Here is a 25327-nt window from a genome sequence, read left to right as displayed (position 1 = left end):
AGTAGAGATGGAGTTTCACCATGTTGGCCAGGCTGCTCTCAAAATCCTTGCCTCAAGTGATCCACCCACCTCAGCCTTTCAAAGTGCTGAGATTACAGGTGTGACCCACTGCGGCCAGCCCACTCTCTGTCTTAAACTCAAATAAGAGTGTTATTCAGAGATTCAATCCAGGTTTATTGAACCCCCACTATGTAGCTGATCCAGTGTTGATGCCAGAGATACCATATATATTTGCCTCATCCACAGAGCTTACAACCAGGGCTGGTGGGTGTGAGGGGCAGACATTCAACAAAGTAACACACAAATAGTTGCTGCAGGTTACTAATTTTTATAACCATCTATTTATTTCTTCCTCCCTGATTTGCCTCAGACACTGACGAATCTAATGTGAAGGTCCAGTGTTCAGTGTGCCTCTTGCCCTGCATGTTTTGGGGCCTCCTTTAGCTCTGAAGCCAGAGAATCACAGCTCAAACTCACCTAGCAACTGGGTAGCTTTGAGCAAGTTTCTTAACTTCTGTGCTTCAAGGAAATCACAAAAAGTACTCAATACTTCTCTCCACATAAATCTTTTTTAGATTGATTCCTGGGCTCTTGAGCTTTTTGTTACTACAAATAAAATCTTTAAAGCAGTATTTTCTAACTGTTGGCTGTTGGTATATGTAAATATAACTTAGTTTTGGTATATTGGTTTTTAACACTTCAGTATGTCACCATTAAGTGTATTAGCTATTGATGTGGTTTGGCTGTGTCCCCACCCAAATCTCATCTTGAATTGTAGCTCCCATAATCCCCACGTCATGGGAGGGACCCAGTGGGAGGGAATTGAATCATGGGTGTGGGTTTTTCCCTTGCTTTTCTCATGATAGTGAGTAAGTCTCATGAGATCTGATGGTTTTACAGAGGGCAGTTCCCTTACGGTCTCTTGCCTGCCGCCATGTAAGACGTGCCTTTGCTCCTCCTTCACCTTCTGCCATGATTGTGAGGCCTCCTCAGCCATGTGGAACTGTGAGTCCATTAAACCTCTTTTCTTTATAAATTACTCAGTCTCGGGTATATCTTTATTAGCAGCATGAGAACAGGCTAATACAGCTATCATCTTTTTTTTTTTTTTGGGGGGATATAATCTTCATCAAAGTAAGAAATTTCCTTTCTCATCCCAGTTCACTTAGAATATTGATGGGTGCTGGCTCTTATCAGGTGATCTTTCTGCAGCTATTGAGATGATCATGTGAATTTTCCCCTTTAACCTATTATTGTGGGTTACCACTGGTGATTTTCAAATGTTGAAACCATTCTTGATCTAAAAGATGAAGCTAACTGGGTAATGATGTTTTACTCAGTAAAACATGTTGTATATTGCTAGATTCTCTTCGGCTAGTATTTTGTTGAGTATTTTTCCTATGTACATTTTTTTGAGATTAGCCTGTAATTTTGTTCTCTTGTACTATCCTCAAGTTTTGGAAATTTCAAGATTATGCCAGTCTCGTAAAATGAGTCAGAGAGTGTCCCATATTTTTCCATTCTCTGGAATAGTTTGTATATTACTGAAATAATTTCCTTTTTAAATGTGAGCTAGAACTTACCAGTGAGGCCTTTTGGAACTACAGTTTCTTTTCTTTTTTTTTTTCTTTTCTTTTTTTAGACAGAGTTTTGCTCTTGTTGCCCAGGCTGGAGTGCAGTGGCGTGATCTTGGTTCTCTGCAAACTCCACCTCCCAGATTCAAGTGGTTCTCCTGCCTCAGCCTCCCAGGTAGCTGAGATTACAGGCGTATGCCACCACGCCTGGCTAATTTTTTGTGTTTCACCATGTTGGCCAGGATGGTCTCAAACTTGTGACCTCAGGCAATCTGCCCGCCTTGGCCTCCCAAAGTGCTGGGATTACAGGCCTGAGCCACGATGCCTGGCCCTACAGTTTCTCTTGTAAGATGTTTGATCACTGATGCATTTTTCTTTCAATGGTATGGGACTATTCAGGTTTTTTGTTTTGAGTCTAAGTTGCATTCTTGTGGAGTTATTTTCAAAATGTTGGTGAAAATTTGCTGATAATATCATTTTATTGTCTTTCTGTAGCCTGCAGCATCTGCGGTACTGTCACCTTTTTCATTTCTGAGACTGGTTATTTGTGCTTTCTTTTTTCATTGATGAATTTCATCACAGGCTAGTAGTCAATGTTATTAGCTTTGTAAAGAAATGATTTTTGACTGTTGATTATATCATTTATATGTATGCTATTTCAGTAATTTCTGCTCTGATTTTTGTGTGCCCTTTTAAACTTTTCTTTGGATTTCCTTTGCTGTTCTGTTTGTTTCTCCTTGTGAATTCTGTCCTTCCTTTTCCACATACTCACTTATGTCTATACATTTCTAAGTACTGATATTGCTTTATGCTACACATTTTGATATGGTATTTTCTTTTTTTTTTTTTTTTGGAGACGGGGTTTCACTCTGTCACCCAGGCTGGAGTGCAGTGGCACCGTCTCGGCTCACTGCAACCTCCACCTCCTGGGCTCGAGTGATTCTCCCACCTCAGCCTCCTGCATAGCTGTGACTACAGGCATATGCCACCATGCCTGGCTAATTTGTGTGTGTGTGTGTATATATATATATTTTTTTTTTTTTCAGTAGAGATGGGGTTTTACCATGTTGTCCAGGCTAGTCTCGAACTCCTGGACTCAAGTGATTTGCCTGCCTCAGCCTCCCAAAGTTTTGGGACAATAGACGTGAGCCACCACGCCTGGACTGTAGTACTTTCTTAATAGTGGGAAACATTTCTAATCTCCATTATAATTTCTTCATTGACACATGCATTATTTTAGCAGCATAATTCTCATTTTTGAATATAAGAATTTCTGGTTATTATTTAATTCTAGCTTAAAAGGTTAAGGTATTGTCAGAGAACATACCCTATACAATTTCAATACTTTAAATTTATTTAAACTTACCATAGGGCTTAATATATGGTCAATTTTTATAAATGTCCTGTGTATGCTTGAAAAGAATGTATACTAAGTAGTCCTATGCTGCACAGTTTTTGTTTGTTTGAGATGGAGTTTCACTCTTTACGCAGGCTGCAGTGCTGTGGCATGATCTCAGCTCACTGCAACCTCTACCTCCTGGGTCCAAGTGATTCTCGTGTCTCAGCCTCCCAAGTAGCTGGGATTACAGGTGCATGCTACCATGCCCGGCTAATTTTTGTATTTTTTGTAGAGACGGGGTTTCACCGTGTTGGCCAGGGTGGTCTCGAACTCCTGGCCTCAAGTGATCCATCTGCCCCAGCCTCCCAAAGTGCTGAGATTACAGGTGTGAGCCACCACGCCTGGCCCCATGGTGTACTGTTCTATATGGGCATCAGTCAGGCCAATTTTGTTAAGGAGCCCTTTCAAATCTTCTACATCACTCCCGATTTGTTCTATCAATTTCTGAGAAAAATAAAAATATGCTAAAACCTCCCAAATATGATTGTGATTTTGGGTGTTTCTCTTTTTAGTTCTTTACATTTTGAGGCTAGCAGAGGAAAAAATGGAATGATTTTTTTAAAGCCACAACAGTGTTAATACAAAATAAGGCAGGGAAGAGAAAGCCCCAGAAGAGGTGGGACAAACAAAAAGCACAAAGTAAGAAAGTCTGTTAAAGCCTAAATAAATCAGTCAGTCGACATTTAAATGGATTAAGGGCTCCCAGTGAAGAGCAAAACCTGTCAAGATGGTTTATGAGATAAAATCTGTATGTTGTGTATAGGAGCCACATCCAAAACACAAACCCACACAAAGGGTAACAGCATGCCTGGTGCTCTTGACCAAGCACCTGAGTGGGGAGCGGTGAATCGTGGTTCTTGCACCCTGCAGGTCAGCCTCCCTTCCATCAGGACCCCTGGGAGTGGCCAGGAAATAATAGGGGCACGAGGAGCCCTTTCATTCGTATTTTGAAGCAGAACCTTCACATGTTCCTGCCTGCTGGGGAACTCTGACTGGCAGACTGGGAAGGTCGCACCTAGGTCAGCCAGGACCCATTCGGCTCACCCAGGATGGAATGAGCAGCCTGGAGCCTTCTCTGCCCCAACCCCAAACCCTGCAGCTCCTCTGAATTCAAAAAGTTCCTTCAGTTTCTCCCATCAAAGTGACCACATCTCCTCTTCCAAGTCACACTGTACAGTTCTTAGAGGAGATGGGCACAGTACCAAAGACCTTAACTGCATCTAAATTTTTTCCACTAGATCATTGATGCTAGAAGGCATTTCAGTGACCGTGGACAGGTCCTGGAGACCTACACCTAGGCACCTGCTGCTGCAGGAGGAACACAGCTGCAGACCATGGAACTTCTTACCACTGATTACTTAGAATCCACATTCTTAAAACAATTTTAAACTTACATGGTCCAGCTGGGTCCCGACCACTTAGACCAGGCTCAGTCCTGAATACCCTTGTCTGTCTCAGCAGGCAAAGGCCGGGAGGGGGCATCTGTGCCCAGGGTGAAGATGTGCCAAGTGCTGGTGGCACTGGTGAGGGCTCGCGCTCTCTTCCCAGCTCTGCTTGTTGAAGGCTGCCTGTGACAGTCACTTACAGCCACCATGCTCATTTGTTCATTTGTGCCTGTCAACTAGGGTTTGTCTGGTGGCTGTTTCTGAAGCCAGCAAAGCAAAACCACCTTAACATGCCACATGGAAGTGTAAGGTGGCCCTCCTCCCATTGAGCCAACAGCCCAGTGACCCCTGCTTAGAAGGGAAAGGATAATGGGAGGACAGGGAGGCAGGACGAGACTGGGCCAGCTGCAGCAGGGGTGGGCAAGAGTCCTCTCCTCACAGTCAGAGTCAGGGCAGGGGCGGTTTCACTTCTCAACCCTGCTCTGAAACTGTGTCCCACCCCTTGCTGTGGCTCTGAAATGTGCCGGCACTGCTCCCTGCTTATTACCACAAGGAGAGCTCCTCAGGTGGGAGCAGCCTAGAGCCTTTCTCTTCCTAATTCTGTGCAAGCATGGCTGTGAGTGAAGAGCCTCTGTATTTCAATAAACATCCTACTTGCATGATCTTAGGATCTGTTTCCAGACAGTCACCTCGGGGCTCACTCTAGTCCAGAAAGCATCTTCCCATCCCCTCTGACAGGTGTCCTTGCCCTGCTGCTTTCACAGGGCGGCAAAGAGCAAGGGCTTCAGCTCCCAAGCCCCTTGCTCAGCTGTGGGGCGCTTAGGCTCCGGGTGTGTCCCCAGGGACCCTGACTTTAGGGGCATATTGGGTGCTGCAGCCACAAGGCACTGCTCCTGTAGTCACGGTGGGCAGCCAGCATTGCCCCAGGCCATAGTGCTGTCGTCCCAGGCTCCTCAGGGACCTGAGGACAGGGCCAAGTGTGCCAGCCCACACCAGGCTGACCCTGCCAGGCAACAGGTGCACACACAGGTTCTGAAGCCGCCTCAAGTCAAATAAGGGATTTGGGGGCACACAGGTTGCATTCTGCCTCTTGGGAAGATGACGCGAGGGAACAACAGGCAGGCCAGTTCCAACGCACTGCCAAGCACCAACTGAGCGGGCTGGGAGCAGGCACATTCCGATAACCAGGACACAAGTGGGCTAGCGATGCCTGGTCATGCCTTTTCCCAACACAAACCCAAGAAGACTGGCCCAGTTCCTTCAGTGTGTTACAGGCTGAACCGTGCCCCTCTCCAAATGTGTATGGTGAAGGCCTAACCTCCAGTACCTCCGAATGTGACCTCACTTGGAGACGGGGTATTTAGAGAGGTCATCAGGTTAAAATGGACTCATTAGGGTGAGTCATAATTCCATACAACTGCTGCCCTGATGTGAAGGGGAAATTTGGAGACGGCTGTGTAGAAAACACCATCTGAACAGGAAGACAGCCATCTACAGGCCAAAGGGAGAGGCCTGGGCCAGATCCTCCCTCCCAGCCCGAAGGAGGAACCGACCCTGACACCTGGATTGTAGACTTCTGGCCTCTAGGACAGAGACAATAAATGCTGCTGTTGAAGCTGCCGAGTCAGGGGTCCTCTGGGTGGCAGCCCTGGGGGACTCACAGAGTGCCCTGGGAGTCCTGTGGGAATTCCCCCACCCTTCCTGGCACACTCTTGGATGTTCTCAAGAATGTCTGGGAGACCAGGCAGCATGCTGGTGGCACAACCAGCCCCGCCCCAACATGGGCCCGCATGGAGCTCCCTTCTACAGGGGTCAGGTCAGGGCCTTCCTTAGCAACTGACTTCTTTAATTTCAGAATCCACAGAGGTAAGTCCAGCTTAGACCAAGGGGCCGAGTTCTCTTCCAATGAAATCTGTGCCAGTATTTACTCCAAGGCGGCAAGAGCCCAGCCCTTCATGGCTCCTGAGATCAGGAATGGCTGGTGGTTAGGAGGCGCTCTCCTGGCCAGTCTGTGTGGGGCACTCCCTGCATACGTGGGGCACACACAGCCTGTGCGCACCACCCACCTACAAGCTTAGGCGGCTCCAGTGGGAAAGACAGGAGAGGGAAGCAACGTTTGATTGAATCTGAGCCAAGAGGGCCAGAGGCTGAGGAAGGCACCCCCACAGCAGCCTCCTGAGCAAACAGCACCTGGGGGCTCTGCCCAGCTGGGACAAAGGGTGAGGCTCCCAGCAACAGTTAAGAGAGATGGCATCCCCTGGGAGAGGGAGGCCTGGGGCTGGGGGACAGGGCTTCCACGCCACCACTGCACCCTTGGCAAGAATGAGCAGATGTGGAGAAGAGGAATGCCATCAATGCGCCCCCCACCTCGGGTCCCTGTGCTCCCCGCCCCACAGTTCTTCCTGGAGTGCCCTCTGCACTCCTCCCAGCAGGCTGCTCGGCTCCTTAGGCCGGTCTGGGATCCCTGCTGGTGCCACTCCCGAGGTCGGCACATCTGCATCTGCACTGGCTGCAGGAGGAGAGGCTCCCTGCAGAGGTAAGGCAGCAGACACTAAAGGGGGAAGGGGGCTCTGGTGGCCCCCGGTATGTCCGAGGAGGGGGTGCGCAGGCGGCGCAGCATGGCAGCTGGGTGCGGAGGACAGCAGCTGCTGGGAAGAGCTGCAGTGGAGCCCAGGAGGTTCTGCTGGGGGAGCATCTGGAGGCAGCGGAGGTGCCCGGCGAGCGGTCCCTCTGGAGAGTCCTGGCGGGTCACTCGCCCTGCACCCCTCTCCCTGGCCACGCAGGATCTTTGGTTTAGGCCTTGTGGGTCCCTTCTGCCTCCAGTAGGGCAGGTGTCTGTGACCAGGGCCATGAGCCCAGCGAGGTCCCCGTGCGAGGCTCCACATCCAGGAAGGTTGGCCCATTGGCCCAGGGCCTTGGGGACGCCTCCCCAGCCGATTCACCTGGCTCCTCATGGTGGCCACTTCCTGAGCCAGGCCCGCCAGCGCCGTGGCGAGCCGATCCAGCTTCTCGGCGAGGGCAGCACCGAGGCTGTGCAGCTCCTGCTGCAGGGGCTTCCCACAGTGGCACGGCGGCTGCGGGGAGGAGGCTGGCAATACGGGAGGCGCGGCTTCCTGAGGGGGCAGCTCCGGAGGTGGAGACTCACGGGGTGGCTCAGGTGGGACCTGGGGGAGCAGCCTCCCATGGGTCTTGGCTAAAACCAGAGCAAGGACCGGTCAGAGTTCCTGGTTTGTAAGGACCTTTCTTTCCCCAGAGGTCCCCTGAACCAAGGGTACTCAGTACCCTGCCTCCTCCAAGGCCTGGCTTCCATAAGGGAAGGAAGGTGAGTCAGGCCTGAAAACGTTGATACCAATGGTTATGGCATGAAAACTGGCTACATCTCCTAGCTGTTCCCCAAACTGATGGGCAGGATCAACCACAGGTTGGTTTGGGTTTCCATGGTAACCAGGCTTTCCTAAACTGAGGTCTTCCCACCTTCTAGCAATCGGTGGGTCTTTGTGTTGTTAATGAGACCAAATGGCAGCCCTGCCCTAGGAGTCAGTGAGAAGGGCCCAGAGCCCCTTGGACAGCATGAGACCAAGGCCATGGGAGCATCAGGAGATGGGCCAAGAGGGCCAGGCCAGCCAAGGGCCTTCTGCGCATTTTTTGTGGGGTGACTGTGGGGCCACTCCAGAACTCAGTGCTCTTGGTTACAGGCAAACCACAAGGGTTCCTACCCACTTCTGCCTTTACTCTCCCTATTCAGAAGTTACAGATTCATAGGAGTCATAAGCTTTTTTTTTTTTTTTTTTTTTAAAAAAAAGATCACCTAATCCTTCACCCTAAATTCCCTTGGAACTGGTCCCAACCCTGGGCAAACCACAAGAAAGGCTTGGCCAGGCACTCGCCATTCCTGACCTGTTCAGCCCCAGGCTGGGCGCAGAGCCGGTTTCTTCCCTGTTTCTCTGGGCCCCCAGCTGTGGCTCTGCCCTTCTCTTTTCGGCACCTCCAAGGCTTTAAACCGAGGAAAAAGGGAAGACTGGAGTAGCTAAAGGACCCAACTGCTGTTTGGTCAAGTTCACCAACAAGGATCTCGCCTGGAGACCCCGGCCAGGACTTCTACAGAGGACAGGCAAGGCTCGGTGGCCCCAGGCAGCTCAGAGCTCTCAGCAAAGCGGTGGCGTCTGGACAGAAGCCAACACCCTGAGCCAGTAAGAGAACCTGCCGCAGGCCACATTGAAAGTTCCTGGTGTGGGGTTGTCCCCAGGTGACCCAGGGCACTGGATGCCAGGCCCCCTCATGTCTCTACCATGGGTCCGCAGGGGCAGGTGTGTGACACGGAGCCAACCCTCTCACAGTGACCGTGGCCAGGTCATCCTGGCCTCAGTTTCCTCACCTATTCTCTAAAGTCCCCTCAAGCCCCAAACTGATTCTTCACTTCTCAATTTCCACCTCTAAAAGGTGTGTCTGCTTTTATGAAAATCCCAACTGGTTCTGTAATAAAACACTGAAATGAAATATGCAACCTGAAGTGGCTTACAGGTGAGACTTTTCCTACCCATCACCCAAACGGGTGACCCTGGACGGCTGTTTTCCCCAAGCGGGGGCTCTGGGTCCTGGCCTATGCAGAGGGAATGGGGGAAGCCACCAGTTCACCTGCAGCTCTGGGTCTTCCATGTCCAAGCTCCAGGCCTCTGGATGCTTCACTAACCCTGGGCCTTTTCTCCAGCTGAGAAACAGGGCAGGGATCCCCAGCTGTACCTGTAGAAAAAGCACAGAGACCCTGAGGCAGGGAGACGATCGTTTGGCCAGAGCCATTCTGACATACCCTAAAACAATCTCAAACTCTCAACTTTCAAACAATGACTAAATGAGATAGAAGATGGACACTTGGCCCATGAGGGAGGCGAATTCTGGTGGAAGGGCCCGCTGTGGTGCGTGTGTGTGGTGCTCCTGCCCGGTCTGCAGGGGGCTCCGGCAGGAGGTGGTGGCTGGAAAGGCAGCTGGGAAAAAGGATTCTCATCTGTGGGTCGTGCCCCGGTGAGACCTCCGAGGGCGTGTTGGGGCATCCTGTGGTCCATACCCAGCCCACTCTGCCATTTTCCGCTAGGCCCACTGGGGAGTGAGGAATGTGGTACGGCCCGGGCCTACACAGACCAGGGCCAGGGCCTGCAAATGGAGCCAGCAGCAGGAGCTGGGGAGAGCTCCCTCCACTGACCATTTCTGGCCTCTTCCTCCTTCTCCCCATCCTCTACCACTCCTTCTCCCTCCTCCTCCTTCTCCTCGTCCTCCAGCACTCCTGAGGGGGCCAGGCCAGCAAGTACTATCTAAACTCTCTTTTCTCCCAGGCAACTGGGACCTGTCTCCTGTCCCATCTGCTTTTCCCGCTGGGAGCAAACACTGGCTCACAGTGAGACTGAGAAGCAAGGTGACCTGGGGCAGCAGGCAGCATTTCTAGCTTTCCTAATGGGACACTCTCCAAGAAGTCCCCCCAGCTGGGGAAATCTCACTTTTGAGACTTTTGTTATTGATGCCAAGTTTTAAAAGCATACACTCTTATCGTATAAATACATCCATATCTGTCTCCATGCACGCGTGTATATTAGCAAGTGCAAACACCGTGTACATGGCTTCAAGTGGGTGGCCTAGACCTCCCTGCAGCTGCTCACCAGCACCCCCAGCAGCCCCGGCCTCCCTCTCGGACACAGCTCACCTTACAGGGAACTAAAGCACGGCCAATGTACAGGACTCCCTGGCAAGAGCCAGGCAAAGTGACAGGCAGGACTCAGAGGATCCAGTCTGGACTCCTGGCCCTCTGGGGGATGCATGGGCGCCCCCTCAGGAGACCCGAGGCTCACCTGCACCAAGGCCGCTGCAGTACCTGGGCTCTGTTCTCCTGGGGTCTTCACCAGGGCTGCTGCCACTGCTTCCAGCAGGGGTCCCACCAGGACATGGGGACAGAGGGACAGGAGGCTTACAGCTGGGAAGGCGGTCCCTCTCTTAATGTCACAAACAAAGCTGGCATCAGAGTGGTGACTGGCGCTCTAGCACACCCCCCACTATCCTCCCTTTCCGAAGAGGCTCACCCTGGAGGAGCGGCCTCCAGAGCTCGGGCTCTGGCCTCGGGTCTTCTCCTTCAGAGCCGCTGAAGCTCGAGCTGGAGCCAGGGCTGGGGCTGGGGCTGGGGCCTGCCACGCAGGCGAAGCGCAAGGGCCGTACAGGCAAGATCCCCCTCAGGGCGCTCTCCAGGCAGTGCAGCGGGGAGGGCTTGGGGGCAGGCCCTGAGCAGGGGACCAGAGAGTGCTCTGTCATCAGCCTGAAGAGAGCCAGGCCTCTGCCTTAGTGTCTGGGCACACAGAACTGGTCCCCTTTCAGCTCAGCCCACACTCACCGTGAGTTCTAGGGGACCCTAAATGGCTGCCTCTCTTGCCAGAGAAAGAGGACAAAAGTGAAGCCAGAGCCTGGCCAGGACCCCAGCAGCTTTGGAAAGTCTGCTGGGGAACTTTCTGGAAAACTCCAGTCCTTGGAAGTCATTAGCAGTCTGGTTCTAGCCAGGCTTAGGTCTCACAGGCCAGGCAGCCTCTCCCACCAGGCAGGTACCATTCCTGCACCCCGGTATCTCACAGGGGCCAGCAGCCCAAGGCTGGGGCTCAGTTAGGGCCCATCCTCGCCTGATGGGAAAGTCAGCAAAACTGCATTTATTCAGCAAAGGTGTCCCACCAGGCCCTGTGGCAGATCGAGGAAGGAATTCTGCTGGAAGTTAAACCAAGCAGCAGCAGTAGACAGCGGGAGCCCCCCAAGAAGCTTCTCCACAGGAGAAACCCAATGGATGGACACCAACAACGATCTTCCCGACCCCGCTCCTTGTCAGCACTTTGTGACACTTTATCTTCTTGTTCAGCGAACCTCAGTTTCTGTTTGGCACCAGCTTCTGTCCTCTGGGCAAAGGATGAGAGATGGGAAAGGAACAGAGGGACAGAGAGGGGAAATCTATTTCCTTGTCAAACACTTTAACTAGAGCATGGTTGTCAGTACCGAGGGCAGGTGCCAGCTCACCCTCTGGGAGCCACCTCCACACTCCTGGCCTGGTGGCCCCAGGGTCTTTGAGCCCCCGCTGGTGGCAGGCGGGGACGCAGCTGGAGGTGAACACCTGTGGGCTGACCAGACGGAGGCTCCGGGTGGGCACTTCTCCCCTACCGTGCCCAAGACGGGCTGACTCCCAGGCCTCGGCCCTCAGTCCTGTTTTAATGAGAAAACAGAAGACCTGTCAGCCCCACGGGGCCTCATGCTGCCACAGCAGAAGGGAGAGGGAACGGTCTCTGCCACTGCTGGGCTCTCGGGCACACCAGCGTCAGGTGTGGGAAACACCCATCTGCCATGTTCCGGGGAGCGCCTGAACCCTCCAGAACCTCTCTATTCCCAGACCCAGCTGCGTGGAACCCTGGGCTCAGAAACTGGTGCCCAGACACCAAGGCACATGGGGCCGGCACGGCCGGGACAAGGCCACCTGGCCACAAGGAGCCAGCTCCAGCCAGGGCAGTGGAGCCACAGACAACGGCACTAAGGTGTTCCCGTCGCTCAGATGCCAGCAGGTCCGCACGTGTGTGCTGAACAGACTATCTGGCTTTCCAGCCTCCAACAAGGCTCTGCCCAGGCCTGTTTCCAGAGCACCATGTTGGCTCAGGAGCAGATATGAGCCCACAGGTGCAGCGCCCAGGGCATCCTGCGAGCAGCCCTGTCTACACCCAGGGCCCTGGCAGCCGCTATTACCTTCCTTGTCTGCTGTCCAGTTCCTGGGCTCCACTCTCCTCAGTCCCCTGTCTGCTGCTGAGGAGCAGGGCCAGGCAGACCGCAGCACAGGCACAGGTATCTCCTTGAGACAGTTCTCCAGACCCTGCAGTGGGGAGCTTCCTGGCGGGCTTCCTGTGAAGATCAAACATTCACAGATGATGGGGGCTGTAGCTCTATCTCTGCAAACCGCAGAAGCCTCCCCTCTTCCGCTGTGTCCAGGGAAGCAGGGTCACAGGAGTGCTGGGCACAGAGCACTGGACGTGTCAGTCCTGGCTCTGCAGCGGCCCTGCTTTGGCTGCTGAAGAAGAAGCCTGTCCTGTCCTGGCCACCCACACAGAAGCCTGGCCTGTGGCTGTCATGAGGGCACTGGCCACAGGTGTGGGTTCTAATCCTCCTCAGCACACCCAGCTGGCACTACTGTGAGGGACGACATCCTGTGTCCCCAGCACAGGGGATCAGGGGATGGCCCCACAGATGGAATGTGCTAAGACTTCCTTCACCACTCACAGAGGGGAACAACACAGGCCCCCTCGCCTCTGGGCCACGGCAGGCCCACATGCATGCAGCTTCAACTAGGAAAGTCACATCCTGTTTCCAGTGACAGCCGTGCCAGTAACAGGAACTAGATGGACTGAAACTCTAGAGCGAGGAGAGCCCTTCCTAATAAAGCGGACAGTGCTGCCGCTCTCCTTCCTGAGCGTTTGCTGATGATCCTGGGCCGAGGCACAGGGGCGGGAGGGCATCCCACAGCACTTCTGAATGTCCACGGGCTGGAAGGGCAGGGTGGAAACCAGAGGACCTCCACGTGCATTTTCTCCACAGCACATTCGCTGAGTTCTGGGGCAACAGAGGGAGCCGGGAGTTGGCTGGAAGCTTCTGAAAGGCAGTGTGAAATATCCTGCAGTTTGGGTTACTTAGTAAACAAAGTCCACCCAGGCAGGACACATGAAGCATGCTACCGAATACCACGCTGCTGTCCCAAAGAAGAAACTGGTGCTGGTGGCCAAGGAATATGAAAAGTATAGAAAGGGGTCAAAGACAAATGCTGATGACAAAGGCAGCCTGGAGGGGGCATGTATAGATGCTGCCCTCTGTGTGAGGAAGAGGAGGGGAATGAACTCACAGCAGTGGCAGCAGGGGCTGGAGCGCCGAAGACTTCATTTTTCCCACATAACCTTTTATAGCTTTTGAACAAAGCTATGTGATCATATTACCTATGAAGTCAGTTGCATTTTGCGGGAAAAGGCCCACACCCAAGGGGCTAACCCCTAGTGGGGCTTGGGAATTCAGGCTGCTGTGGACACTGGCAGGCCCCACAGGCCTGACCAGAGCTGTGGCTGCTGCGAGAGGCCTGTTCAGTAAATATGTTGGCAGTCAGGACACAGGTGGGGACGGAGGGACTGGTGTCGGCAGGACAACACAGACCAAGAGGACTCGGATTAACCGGGTGGGGGAAATAAAAAGGCCAAGAGGAGATGCCGGAGTCCTGCAAGATCCTCCAGTCTGCAGGAGCGACTCGACTGGAGTGCCCGGGGCACGCACAGGTCACCAAGCGCACTCCCAGGCGCTTCTGACACGAACCTCTCTGTGTGTTTTCCTGAGTTGGGGGTCAGTTTGATATTACAGGCAATTCTTTGTGGCTAGGGTAAGGAACGCAATGCAAAAAGGAAATTTTTATTTCTATTTATTTATTTATTTTTGCGATGGCGGTCTCACTCTGTCCCCCACGCTGGATTGCAGTGGTGTGATCAGAGCTCACTGCAGCCTCAAACGCTGGGGCTCAAGTGATCTCCTGCCTCAGCCTCCTGAGTAACTGGACTACAGACTACTGGTGCCACTCCACCCCGATAACTTTTTAAGTCTTCTGTACAGGCTGGGTGCGGTGGCTCATGCCCGTAATCCCAGTCCTTTGGGAGGTTGAGGCAGGCGTATTACCTGAGGTCAGGAGTTTGACACCAGCCTGGCCAACATGGTGAAACTTCTTCTCCACTAAAAATACAAAAATTAGCTGGGAGTGGTGGTGGGCACCTATAATCCCAGCTACTCGGGAGGCTGAGGCAGGAGAATCACTTGAACCTGGGAGGCGGAGCTTGCAGTGAGCTGAGATTGCGCCATTGCACTGCAGCCTAGGCAACAAGAGACTCCGTCTCAAAAAAAAAAAAAAAAAAATTTCTGTATAGACGGTGTCTTATTATGTTGCCCAGGCTGGTCTCAAACTCCTGGCCTCAACTGATCTTCCTGCCTCAGCCTCCCAAATTGCTGGGAGTACAGGCGTGAGCCACTGTGCCCAGCCCAAAAAGATTTTAAAAGGAATCTTAGACATTGTCCTGTCCCTTCTGAGACAAGTCACTAAAACGGAGCCCCCTCCATTTCGGTTGTTGGGTAGGCTCCAAACAACCCACCAAAGATAAGCCCTGCATCTGCTCCTGCCTCAGTATCCCTGGCTCTGCTCCCAGCACTGGCACGGGAGTGTGACCCAGTCAAGCCACAGGGACTGGGCAAGGGGCCTGAAGTCCTCTCCCAGGATGAACCCCAGCCTCGGGCTGGCCCAGCTCACCTTTTCCAGGCTGCTGCCCCTGGCTCCCCACAGGGCTCCCAAAATCCAGGTCCCAGTCAGTGCTGCTGGATGAGGAGAAGCTGGTGGGGGTTCCTCGGGGGGCTGGGGGCCGGGTGCGGCCATCTCTCACACAGCCCTGCAGGCTCAGAGGCAGAACAGGCTCTCTGGTCGCTTCTGTAGGGAACAGCACAGTTGTGGTCACCAGGAGGCTCACTGGAGAGGAGACCCCTGGGCCATGGGGTGCACGGGCACCAGAAGACCCTGCCCCAAAGTATCTCCCACTACAGTTTCCCTGTGGCACAGATTAAACTCCCATAGCGCGTGACCCACAGAAACCCCACAGTGAGTCTCGTGACTGGAGAGAGTTCTGAGAGAAGGAAGTAGGGCAGGAAGATCTGCACTGGCTTTCACCACATGCAGGCAGCTGTCTGGGGGTGAGTATGAAAGGCAGCCTGGGGGAGTGGGCCTGCACCTCAGGAGGCTGGGGAACATAATGACCCGACAGTCCTCAGCATCTGCCTCCACTGCTGTGCCCAGGGACACGCCACCCCGCACCCATGGCCACAATCTACCTTCACTGTGTGATCTGTGGGGCTGCAGTTCAGGCCTCTGAGGACCAGAGTCTCCTGGCTGGGGGTTCTGGGAACAAGAAGTGGCTGGCAGCTGGGAAGGTGATGACCCACTTGGGGGAATGCCCTTCAGACAGGCTTCCAGGGCTTCCAGCGGGGAGCTTGAGGCACTGGCAGCTGGAACAGGAGAGAGCACCCTGTCACCATCTCCCACACATCCCAGCTTTGCCCATCAGACCCCTGGCTGGCTCCACCCGACGTGCTTTCTGCAAGGTTGATGAGTCCTGCACCAGGCTCTGGGACCTGCCAGGCAAGAAACCCTTCTGTGGGGGACTGATCTACTCTTGCCCTCTACCCCGCCCCTGGAAGGCATGAAGACAGGAGGGAAGTGAGGAGGACCACGCGTCAGCAGGGGCAGCTTTCGGGGCCAGGAATCACTGCAAAACAAAGGCCCCGAGGCAGCAGGGGCTTGGGCTGAGGAGGCCGTGGATGAAGGGATTCACTGCTTGGGAAGAAAGGCCAGGGGACGGCTCCCTGCTGAGAGCTGCTTCCCTGGGGTTGGTGGAACCTTGCTAGGGACTGACAAGCCCATGGGGAAAACCACCGGAGCAGCCAACCCCAGGCCTCACCTTGAGCCTCAGGGCCCCAGCTGGGTTGGGGAACCCCTCTGGTGTCTCCAGTGGCTGAGGGACTGAGGGGCTGCCTGCCAGGCTGACAGGATGCGGGTCCTGGGGGGCTCTGGACCCAGCTGTTCTCCATCTTCACAGAGAGCAGGCTGCCAGCTCCAAGACCAGGACGGGGAGGAGGGGTCAGGAGGTATCCAGGCCCTGCGGGAGGAGGCCAGTGGGAAGCCCAAGATTCAGGCCTGGACTCACCCTGAGCATCCCTTGAAGTCTTTATAGGGTTAGGAGGGGCTTCCAGAGCCCGTGTGCCTCCACGGCAGTCACCGGATCAGAACGCTGTCACTTGTCAATCACCAGCAGAGAGACTTGAGTCCCATGCCTCCTCCCCGACCATGGCCCCTTGGGGTGCCCCCAAGGTTTCTACCAGGCATGAAGTTGGCCCTCCCTGGCCAGCACACCTGACTCAACCCAGCTGCTCAGGGCTTTGTTCTGAGAAGCTAACAGCTGAGGTGACATGCACGGAAACGTGAACCCATGTGTGGGCTGGGTGGGTATAATTAGGATTTGGGGTTCCCAGCCCTCACACACGGCAGAAATCCCAAATCTCAGTTATACCAACCTGACCCAAACACACAGGACCCCAAATCACAGTGAGGAGCTGCGTGTGTGCTGGGCTAGAGCTCCATCCTCTATTTCTTGATCTCGCTCCCTCCCCACTTTCCTTTCGGAATGTCCAGCTCCTCCTCTGGGAGCCAGCCTGAGGATTATCAAGTGCTGACCGAGCCCCTCCCACGCAGCTCGCTCCTTTTACACAGCGGGGATCTCCCGCATCTGGCTCCTCTCCCCGACAGGCCACCGTGGGCGCCTGAGTGTTTATGCTGGGGGCCACCTATAGCCCTGCCTGGGGCAGGGTAACAGAGGACGTTGGGGGCCTCCCAGCCCAGTGAGAAGAATTTACCTCCAGAACCCCTTTTCCAGGCCCCTGGATTCTCCTGTAGCCGTGGGTTCCCCACTCCCGAGGGACTGGGATGCCTGTCCTGGGCCTCGGGGAGCTCCTTCAGACAGTTTAGCAGACCCTGGAGGGGACAATCCCCTGAAGCTGCCTCGGTCTTCACTATAGGAAAAAGGAACATGTTTTCACCTGGAGCCCAGTGTCCTCAGCCTTCATGACAAACAACAAACGGGATAAGTTAGAAGGGCGTGGGGCCAACTCTGAAGATGAGGATCCTTCAGGGGCTCATTGAGTCTTCCCGGTGCCTGGGTTCACACACCTGCCATAACTGGACAGGGCAGAGAGGGAAGGCATGGAAGTCGCCCTGCAGGCAGACATGTGGCATCACTCCGAGGACAAATTGAAGGAAGTGGGCTGTCGGGGTCACTGTTCGAGACAGCTCTGTGGGTCCCGAACAAAACTTACATTTGAGGAAAATGGAGCTGTACAGTAAGTACATTACTGCAGCTAAGCTCACTGCGGCCCTGTGAGTGGGAAGAGCCTAGGCTCGAGGCGTCAGGAGCCTCTCAGGGTCTGACTCCACGGCCCGTGCGCTGGCCCCTCCACCATGCCGTCCAGAGCCCAAGCCCACCCCATGCATCACGCCTGGCGCCAATGCAAAGCGACATACGAGCTCTGCAGCTCTTCCCCTCGGGTCCCGGGTCGGGAGGAGGAAGGGACATGAGGAAACCAGGGCAAAGCCTGCTTCCAAGTTTCCTTTTCCCAGCTGACCAAATGCTGTCCTTAAGAGAGCTACCTGGCTCCAGAAAGGTGACAATGGCAACACAGCAGTGGCCGAGCAGGTAACGATCCCTAAGGGAGACAGTTTGGAGCAGGAGGAATCGCTGTTGAAATGCAAACCAAGCTTTAGAGACCTCAGCCTGAGGCCTCAAGACTCACCTGCCCAGGGCGGGCTCCCAGACCCCAGGTCTGCTCTGGTTAGCCTGGATGTGCCCAAGCTGGGGAGAGGCGGCAGGAAGCTTGGGGATGTCTCGGGGTGCTGGGGCCCAGGCACGAGGATTTCCTTCAGACAGTTGATGAGGCCTTGCAAGGGGCTGTTCCCAGGAGAAATTCCTGTAACACACACAAGGTGGGCCGGGGTCAGTGCAGTCCTGATGGGGCACCCGGGAGTGCTTCAGCAGGCACTCAGGTCTCCGGGCAGCTGAGATTCCCGCCTGTGAGAACACAGACAAGGCCTGCCTCGTGCAGCTGCCACCGGGCCCAGGCTGGGGAGCAGCATGACCTCCTTGTGTGAACTAAACACACTTGCCCATCACCACCCCACTGAGGAAAGTCTGCCTCTCACCGGCCTCCGAGGTCCCTCTCTCCTGTTCTCTGTGGCTCTTCCTCCTGCTGGGGCTAAGGGTGGGAGGGCTGGGCCCCCCGCCCGGGGCTCCTGGGCCTTCTTTCCTTGTAGGCCATGGTTTGTCGCCAGTTTCTGTTGCAGGAGAACACAAGAGGGCCTTTCTAGCCCTAGCTCCAGACTCTGGAAAATCACCCCAGATCTGGTCCCCGAAGAGGACAGCCTTCTCCAGCTACCCAAGTCCCTGTTCCAGGAGGGCTGAGGGCTTTCACCATTTCTTTCTGGTTTAACTGTAAACAACAAGATTGTTGGTTCACTGTGAACACCCCTAGGCCCTTCCCCGTGAGCCCAGCCACCAAATTTGGCTCAGCAAGTGATGCCGGCAGTCTCGACATGTAGACCACAATCTCACACTCACTCACGCTTCTCAAACCAGGGCACACAGAAACCCAGAGCAAGTGTGCCTGACACCCCCTGAACACCAGATGAAACCACAGCTAAATGGGGTATGTTTTTTGGGAATGCCAATTTTATTCCATATAAATTTGAATTATTTTTTATAAAAACAGACAAATGCAAAATTTGTAATAAGTTTTAAAAATAAAAGGAGACCCCAGAGAAGTCCTAGGAGCTCGCCTTGCCCTGTTCTGCAGTTGGGGTTGCTGTGATGAGATGGTCTCCAGTGCACACAGGTAGGTGAATGTTGCCGGCCGTGGGCCTGCATGTTAGAAACTGCCAGAGGCTTTCTGTGTTCAAAGTGCTCAGTGATTGGGGCGGGAGGAGAGGCTCCCCAGGGGCTGAGCATCACGCCTCCTCTTTGGTGTTTACACCAGAGGCTCAATATGTGGTCCTGCTCCCTGGGGTACTTTGTCAACAAGAGAACAGAGCAACAAGGGAACTGAGTCCTAGAAAAAAATGAAGAGGGCACAGGGTCCAGGTCTCCTGACGCCATGGTCAGGGCTCTTGAAATGCTGGTTCTCCCTGTCCCTGCTGTGTCAGACTCACTGATGGGGAGAGGACTTCCCTGGACCCCGTCACCAGTTGGGCCACTGGAGCACAAGCTGTCGGTGGGCGTGGCAGCCAGGCGGGGCTGGCCGGCAGGGCCATCTGGAAGACAGCTGAGCAGGCCTCGGAGAGGGCAAGGCTCTCTTGCCACAGCTGCTGTCGGGAAAGAGGGAAAAGATAACAGCTGGTAAGATGCCCCTAACATTGTCACACTGTCACATTCTGGGTCTTCTCCTTCCCATGTGCTGCTAACAATGACCAGGATGTCAGCCAGCTATGCGTTGTCATCACTGGGCTCTGATGGGGCCCCAGTGGGTGGAGGGTGACAAAGCCACACAGAAACTACCATGCGAAAGTCCGAGCTGCCCTCTCGCCAGCTATGGCCACGCGCTCAGAGGGCGGCACAGAGCCTAGCCATGAGGAACAGCGGATGACTCTGCCTCCCCGCCTGTGCCTGGGAGCCCACATGCAGTACAGTGCCGTGGACTTGCGCTTCATCATGGGGAGTGCAGAGGAGGCTGCATGCACTGGCCCCGCTGTCTGACTTACCCTCGGGGCTCACTCTCTCTCCATCCAGGCTGGCTCCCCGGCTCTCGCTCTCGGGGCTGTCCATAGCGCCCTTGACTTCCCCAAACAAGAACTCTGGGATCTCCTTCACCAGCTGCACCAAGGCGGTGAGGTGCAGGCTGTGCCGGGGCTGTCCCCCTGCAGAGAGGCCACAGTGACCCTGCGGCTGCTCAGCACTCACACCTATGCGCATTTTCACACCCAGCATCTCACATAATCCTCCCAGCCACAGGAGAAGCAGCCAGAGGAGACACCATGTCCCATGAGATATAGAGGACTTGGGCTCAGGCCAGGCGCTCTGGCCAAGGGAAAGCCAGGGCATGGGGGCAGGGCCTGGGTAACAGGGCTCTTCTGTTCTGCATTACTCATTAATCTCCCTCCCTCCCAGCAGAATGCCCAAGCGGGCTGCTGCCGCACTTCTCCCACCATCTGGGCCCTCTGCCTTTCCGGCACTCCCTAAATGCCTGGCCTTGCCCAGTCGGCCGGTGGAGCACGTCCACCATCTGAGGTCTTGGGATGTAAGCCTTGTGGCAGGACTTTTGGGAGCTGGGGCAGGTTCTGCAGGGGTGGCTGTGATAAGGCTTCAGGGTGGTGGCAGGTGGGAGGCCTGAGGCAGAAGGTACTCTCCAGGGTGACCCCAGGCTTCCTGAGTGCTTCTCTGCATAATAGGCTTCCAGCCCAGAGGGATGAGAGGTGAAAGTTTGGGAGGTTGCAGTAGGGGAGCCAGGGAGGTGAGCGGCTGGACTGAGCAGGCTGAGGTGACACATTGCCCGGGGCTGACGATCTATGAGTGGGAGGAGACGCCCAAAGTCTGACAGATAACTTACACTGGGGACCTCTGCCACCAGCAGGCTCCTGCCCCTCATCAGCGTGGCTCCCTCCCACGACAGCTCCTCCAGGCTCTGAGGGTGACAGGAAAGCAGAGAGGGGGAGCAGCTCAGCTGTCCCTGGGAAAGAAGAGGGAACTGTGGCCCTGGGAATGGAGTGGCCTCTGCTTTGCACACAGTTGGGTAGCACCCCAGGCCCCTGCACGTCTGTGCACGTTCACATGACCACTTAAACTCAAAGAACCACAGAGTGGCTGGAACCTCAGAGGCTACCGCATACCCCCACCGAATTGTACCTAGAACCCGGTCCTGGGAAATAGAACAGCAGCAGCGTGAATGATCCCCGTGTTCATTGCACAGGTGGAAAGACTAAGGCTGCCAGGTCCCAGGGAGTCCAGTCTCCCTTCCACCGCCCACCAGGCTCCTGCTGCACATGCTGCTGCCTCCTGTCCTTACCCACGGAGACCAGCGTCTCGTAGTTCTCCCGCATCACGTCTCGGTAGAACTCCCTCTGCCCCTCCTCCAGGAGCCGCCACTCCTCCTCCGAGAACCGCACTGCCAAGTCCTTGAAGGTGATGGACACCTGCAGGCACAGTCTCCAGGGGGGTTAGCTGTTCCATCCCAGAGGGGCCAGCCTAGCTGTCCCTGCACTCGGTGACCCCACCTAGGCCTCCAGGTGCACACTCCAGGATAATAGCCAGAGCCGGGGGCAGGGTCTGACATGTAGGAATCCCCTTAGGAGACAGCGCTGGGGGCGAGCTGTGTCTCTGCAGAGACACGCTGAAGTCCTAACCCCCACGCCTATAAGTAGGACCTTATTTAGAAACAGGGTCCCTGTGGATGGAATTACTTAAGATGAGGTCATGATCCTAAGTAGGGGGGTCCCTTAGTCCAGTATGACTTGTGTCCTTATCAGAAGAGACACAAAGACAGACACACAGGAAGAAGAAGGTTGTGTGAAGACAGGCAGAGACTAGAGTAATGCAGCCACAAGCCAAGGAGTGCTCAGAGCCACCAGAAGCCACAGAGCCTTCAGGGAGTGTGGCCCTGCCCACACTGTGATGTAGGGCTTCATGCCTGCAGGGCTGTAAGAGAATACATTTCTGTTGTCCACCTAGTTTGTGTGCTGGGTTTAGAGAGGTGCTCAGAAGAAACCTGGGGTCGCCCTTGGAAGCTTTGGGTCACCAGGCTCCTCTACACTCCATACTCCTATCTCCTATTCTCTGTACTCATCTCCTCCTACCCTGTGGCTTTTTAAAGTAACAGGAACATTTTTGTCTACGTTTCTTTAAAAACGGTCCTTCGGCTGGGCACGGTGGCTCACACCTGTAATCCCAGCTACTTGGGAGGCTAAGACAGGAGAATCACGTGAACCCGGGAGGAGGCTGCAGTGAGCCGAGATCGCACCATTGCACTCCAGTCTGGGCAATACAGCAAGACTCCATCTCAAAAAAAAAAAAAAGGTCCTTCAGTGGACTTTAAAGTGGCCATCAGACACTAGAAAATGACCAGCATCAATAGGCTTGAATTTAAAATTATGGCAAAAATTAACTGTGCAAATTAAGCAAACAGAAGGTAAATCATGGGAAGAGTCATTCCTGTTGAGAAATGAATGTTAAACTATTTATTCCTAAGAATGAATTATTAAAGAAAACGAAAACGCTCCTAATAAAGCAAAGACAATTCACTGCTTGTTTCATCTGCTCAGCACAGCTATTTTAATTAATTAATAAAGACAGGATCTTACTATCTTGCCCAGGCTAGTCTTGAACTCCTGGGCTCAAGTGATCATCCCAAATTGGTCTCCCAAAGTGCTGGGATTACAGGCGTGAGCCACCGCACCCACCCAAGTCAGTGATTCTACAAACCGTCCCAGGCCGGGGGTGATGGCTCACGCCTGTAATCCCAGCACTTTGGGAGGCCCAGGCAGGTGGATCGCCTGAGGTCAGGAGTTCAAGACCAGCCTGGCCAACATGGTGAAACCCTATCTCTAATAAAATACAAAAATTAGCTGGGCATGGTGGTAGGTGTCTGTAATCACAGCTACTTGGGAGGCTGAGGCAGGAGAACTGCTAGAACCTGGGAGGCAGAATTTGCAGTGAGCCAAGGTCACAACAGTGTACTCCAGTGCCTGTTTCAAAAAAAACAACAACAAAAAACCGTCCCTGCTGCTAACTCGCAGCCTTGATGTGCACTCAGTGCCGGGCTCTCTGCCTGTTCTCCCTGAACAAGCTGTTAACTTGTCCCATACAGTCACACCTGCCAGCCAGCGCTCCTCTCTGGCCAGGCTGCATCTACAACCCTGGCAAGGGGCAGCCCCTCAAGTGACTGCCTGCCTGAGGCCCAGAGGCCCAGAGGCCCATGGGCAGTGAGACGCCATAGCCTTTGTCTCCTGCCTCAATGTGCAGACTCTCCCTGAGCCTCTGTGGCTCTGGCCCAGGTATGGTCACTCCCTCTCAGGAACAGTCTCAGACACCCTCCAAAACTTCTCTCAAAGAGTTATTTACATTTCTTCCTAGCATCTTGGAACGGAGAAAATGTAGCCAACATCAGGGTCTATGCAGAAGAGCGCGCAGAGCAGCCCTAGACTGCTGTCCTTAGGAAGGCCTGCTTGCCAGGAGGGCCCCGGGCTGGCTTCCAGGCATTTAGGTGTCAGGAGGCTTCCCACCATTCCCTAAACGATGGAGGTGGCTCAAGGTGCCTAGATTGAACAAACAATGTGGTGTGTGCCACACCCCTGCTTTCTTTCTAGGAGTCTGGAATTTTGGTTCATGCCAGGCAGAGGGCTCCCACATGACATTCTGGTGGCTCAACACAGAGCTGGCAAGACAGGTCTGAGCTCTAAGTAAGAACATGATACCAACTGTGTTGGTTCCACTGGTACCACCACTGACCTGATGTGGAAGTTAAGAGGTTCTGGACCCAGAGACCAGGCAGAGCACGGTGGCTGGGGCTTAGCCTCAGTAGCCAGGCTGCCAGAATTCCAATCCCTGCCTTGTTTCGTATTAGTTAAGAGACCTCAGCCAAACATAACCCATTTGGGCCTAAGCGAACTCATCTATAATACTGGGATCATAACAACCTACCTCATAGAGACATTGTGAAGACAAAACAAATATAGGAATAGTGCCTGAAACAAATGCAGGGACTATTAATATTAAGAGCTATGATTAGTAATACTGCAGCCAGGCCTGTCTGCCTAACGCCCGCTTGCAGGTCTGAGCCCGCCAGCTGAGCTCTTCCACACACTGCTCCTGACCACCGGTGCCTCTCTTGCTCCAGGCTAAATATATCCCAGCTCTTCCAGGAATCTGTAAGAGATGCTTTCCAGGCCTCTCACCATCTCAGCCTCAAGACAAACTGTTTTGTGACAAAATTCTTACAAAATGCGAATAGGAACTGACTGTGGCCAGGGTAAGCACTTCCGCCAGTGGCCTCCCTCTGCCCAGAAAAAGCAAAGGAAGAGTGAGGGTTTTGTGTGTGAGGGAGTGAGCAAGTGTGAGTGTGCAAACACCTGGACCACAACACTCATCTTCGGGAGGAGGAAGGCCACCACTGGCTGGCTCTACCCACACACCACCAGCCTTCCTCCTTGCGCCCCACTTCACCTCCTTCCCCCAACCACTGGAGAAAAGCTTTCTGGCCTGACCCAGGACTGTTGTAACGGGCAGCTTCCTAGCTCACGGCTGCACACCGGTCCTCCTAACACACCCTTCCACAGTGTCACTAGCCCAGCACAAAAACTGCAGCTTCAGTGCCTGCTGGACCTGCCCCTCTCTCACGGTCCTTCCCAGCCTAGACCTGCTCTCCCAGTGGGCTTCAGGCTCCGGCTCCCAGATCAGACCCTGCCCCAGGGCCTCTCAACCTGGAGGCTGTGCTCACATTCCCCTGGGCTTCTGGGAACCCTCCCTGCTCCTCTCCACCTGACTGTGACCTACCACTCCCCAAGGTCACCCCTGGCCACCTTCTCCATGAAGCTACACGGTGTGAGGATATTCCCCTCCCCGAACATCAGATCTGAAAGGTCAGCCCGAACTCCTCACTTTACAGAACCGGAAACTGTGGTATGAGGAGGCCCTAGGATGGGGCCACGGGCATGTCTGAGCGAGGGTGTCCCTGGGCTACTTAACTGTGCATCCAGACCTGAAAAGGACACTTGACTGTCCCTGCCCAACAATATCCAATTTGCCTGGCCTCTCCCTTCTCCCCAAATGCTTGGGGGCACTAATGATACCAAGGGCCTGGCACTGTCTCTGCTCTGCCTAGTCACTCGCTGCCCCCCATCCAGGCTGCCTCAGACTGGCCAAAGCTCAGGAGCCACCACAGTTGCAGAACTGGCTCCAGGTGCCCATCCAGAAGGACAGGCAGCAGTTGCTGGTATCAGTACCAGATACCTGATGCCTCGCTGGTACCAGCACCAGAGTTTCCTGGCATCGTCACAGCCCACACAAAACCTAGCCCAAACGGTGCCCAGGCTGTCACAGCCTGGGGCTCTCCCTCCAGTTCTCCGATCTAAACGCCTTCCCTGGAGGCTTCCCAGGACAAAACTTGGGGTTTGCTCTATCTTCTGTTTCTCCCCATTTCCACGTCCCCAGCCCCCGGGATCCAGGATTCCACCAAGAATAGAAGTATGAGATTTACTCACTCCCTCCGAGGCCTTCATGCCCACTCTACCAGAATAACTTGTAATGAAAGAAGCCACGACAAGGGGGTTTCCCCAGGTGGGGACTGGGCCGTGGGTACCCGGGGGCGGAGAG

General features: G+C 54.3%; 1 protein-coding gene across 2 annotated transcripts; it reads right to left on the bottom strand.

Annotated features, from left to right (window-relative positions):
* Nucleotides 1-6183: 6183 nt before the first annotated feature.
* KRBA1 (KRAB-A domain containing 1) lies at nt 6184-25327 on the bottom strand. Of its 2 annotated transcripts, none has more exons than XM_011941433.1 (17): nt 25216-25327; nt 21027-21166; nt 20571-20690; nt 19726-19881; nt 19177-19332; nt 18175-18306; nt 17769-17942; nt 16836-16991; nt 15884-16081; nt 15258-15431; nt 14686-14859; nt 12108-12260; nt 11394-11576; nt 10424-10618; nt 10196-10336; nt 8994-9098; nt 6184-7551 (listed from the first exon to the last, which is right to left on the bottom strand). In XM_011941433.1, the coding sequence occupies exons 2-17, from the start codon at nt 21058-21060 to the stop codon at nt 6710-6712; spliced, it is 3093 nt and encodes a 1030-aa protein (XP_011796823.1). In that variant the 5' UTR covers nt 21061-21166; nt 25216-25327; the 3' UTR covers nt 6184-6709. The 2 variants fall into 2 exon arrangements, with proteins under 2 accessions (XP_011796823.1, XP_011796822.1); XM_011941432.1 differs by having other exon boundaries at nt 21027-21153; nt 25216-25321.

This window comes from Colobus angolensis, unplaced genomic scaffold, assembly GCF_000951035.1.
Source record: "Colobus angolensis palliatus isolate OR3802 unplaced genomic scaffold, Cang.pa_1.0 Scaffold2, whole genome shotgun sequence".
Taxonomy (NCBI): domain Eukaryota; kingdom Metazoa; phylum Chordata; class Mammalia; order Primates; family Cercopithecidae; genus Colobus; species Colobus angolensis.
This window is presented reverse-complemented; position numbering and strand designations above follow the sequence as displayed.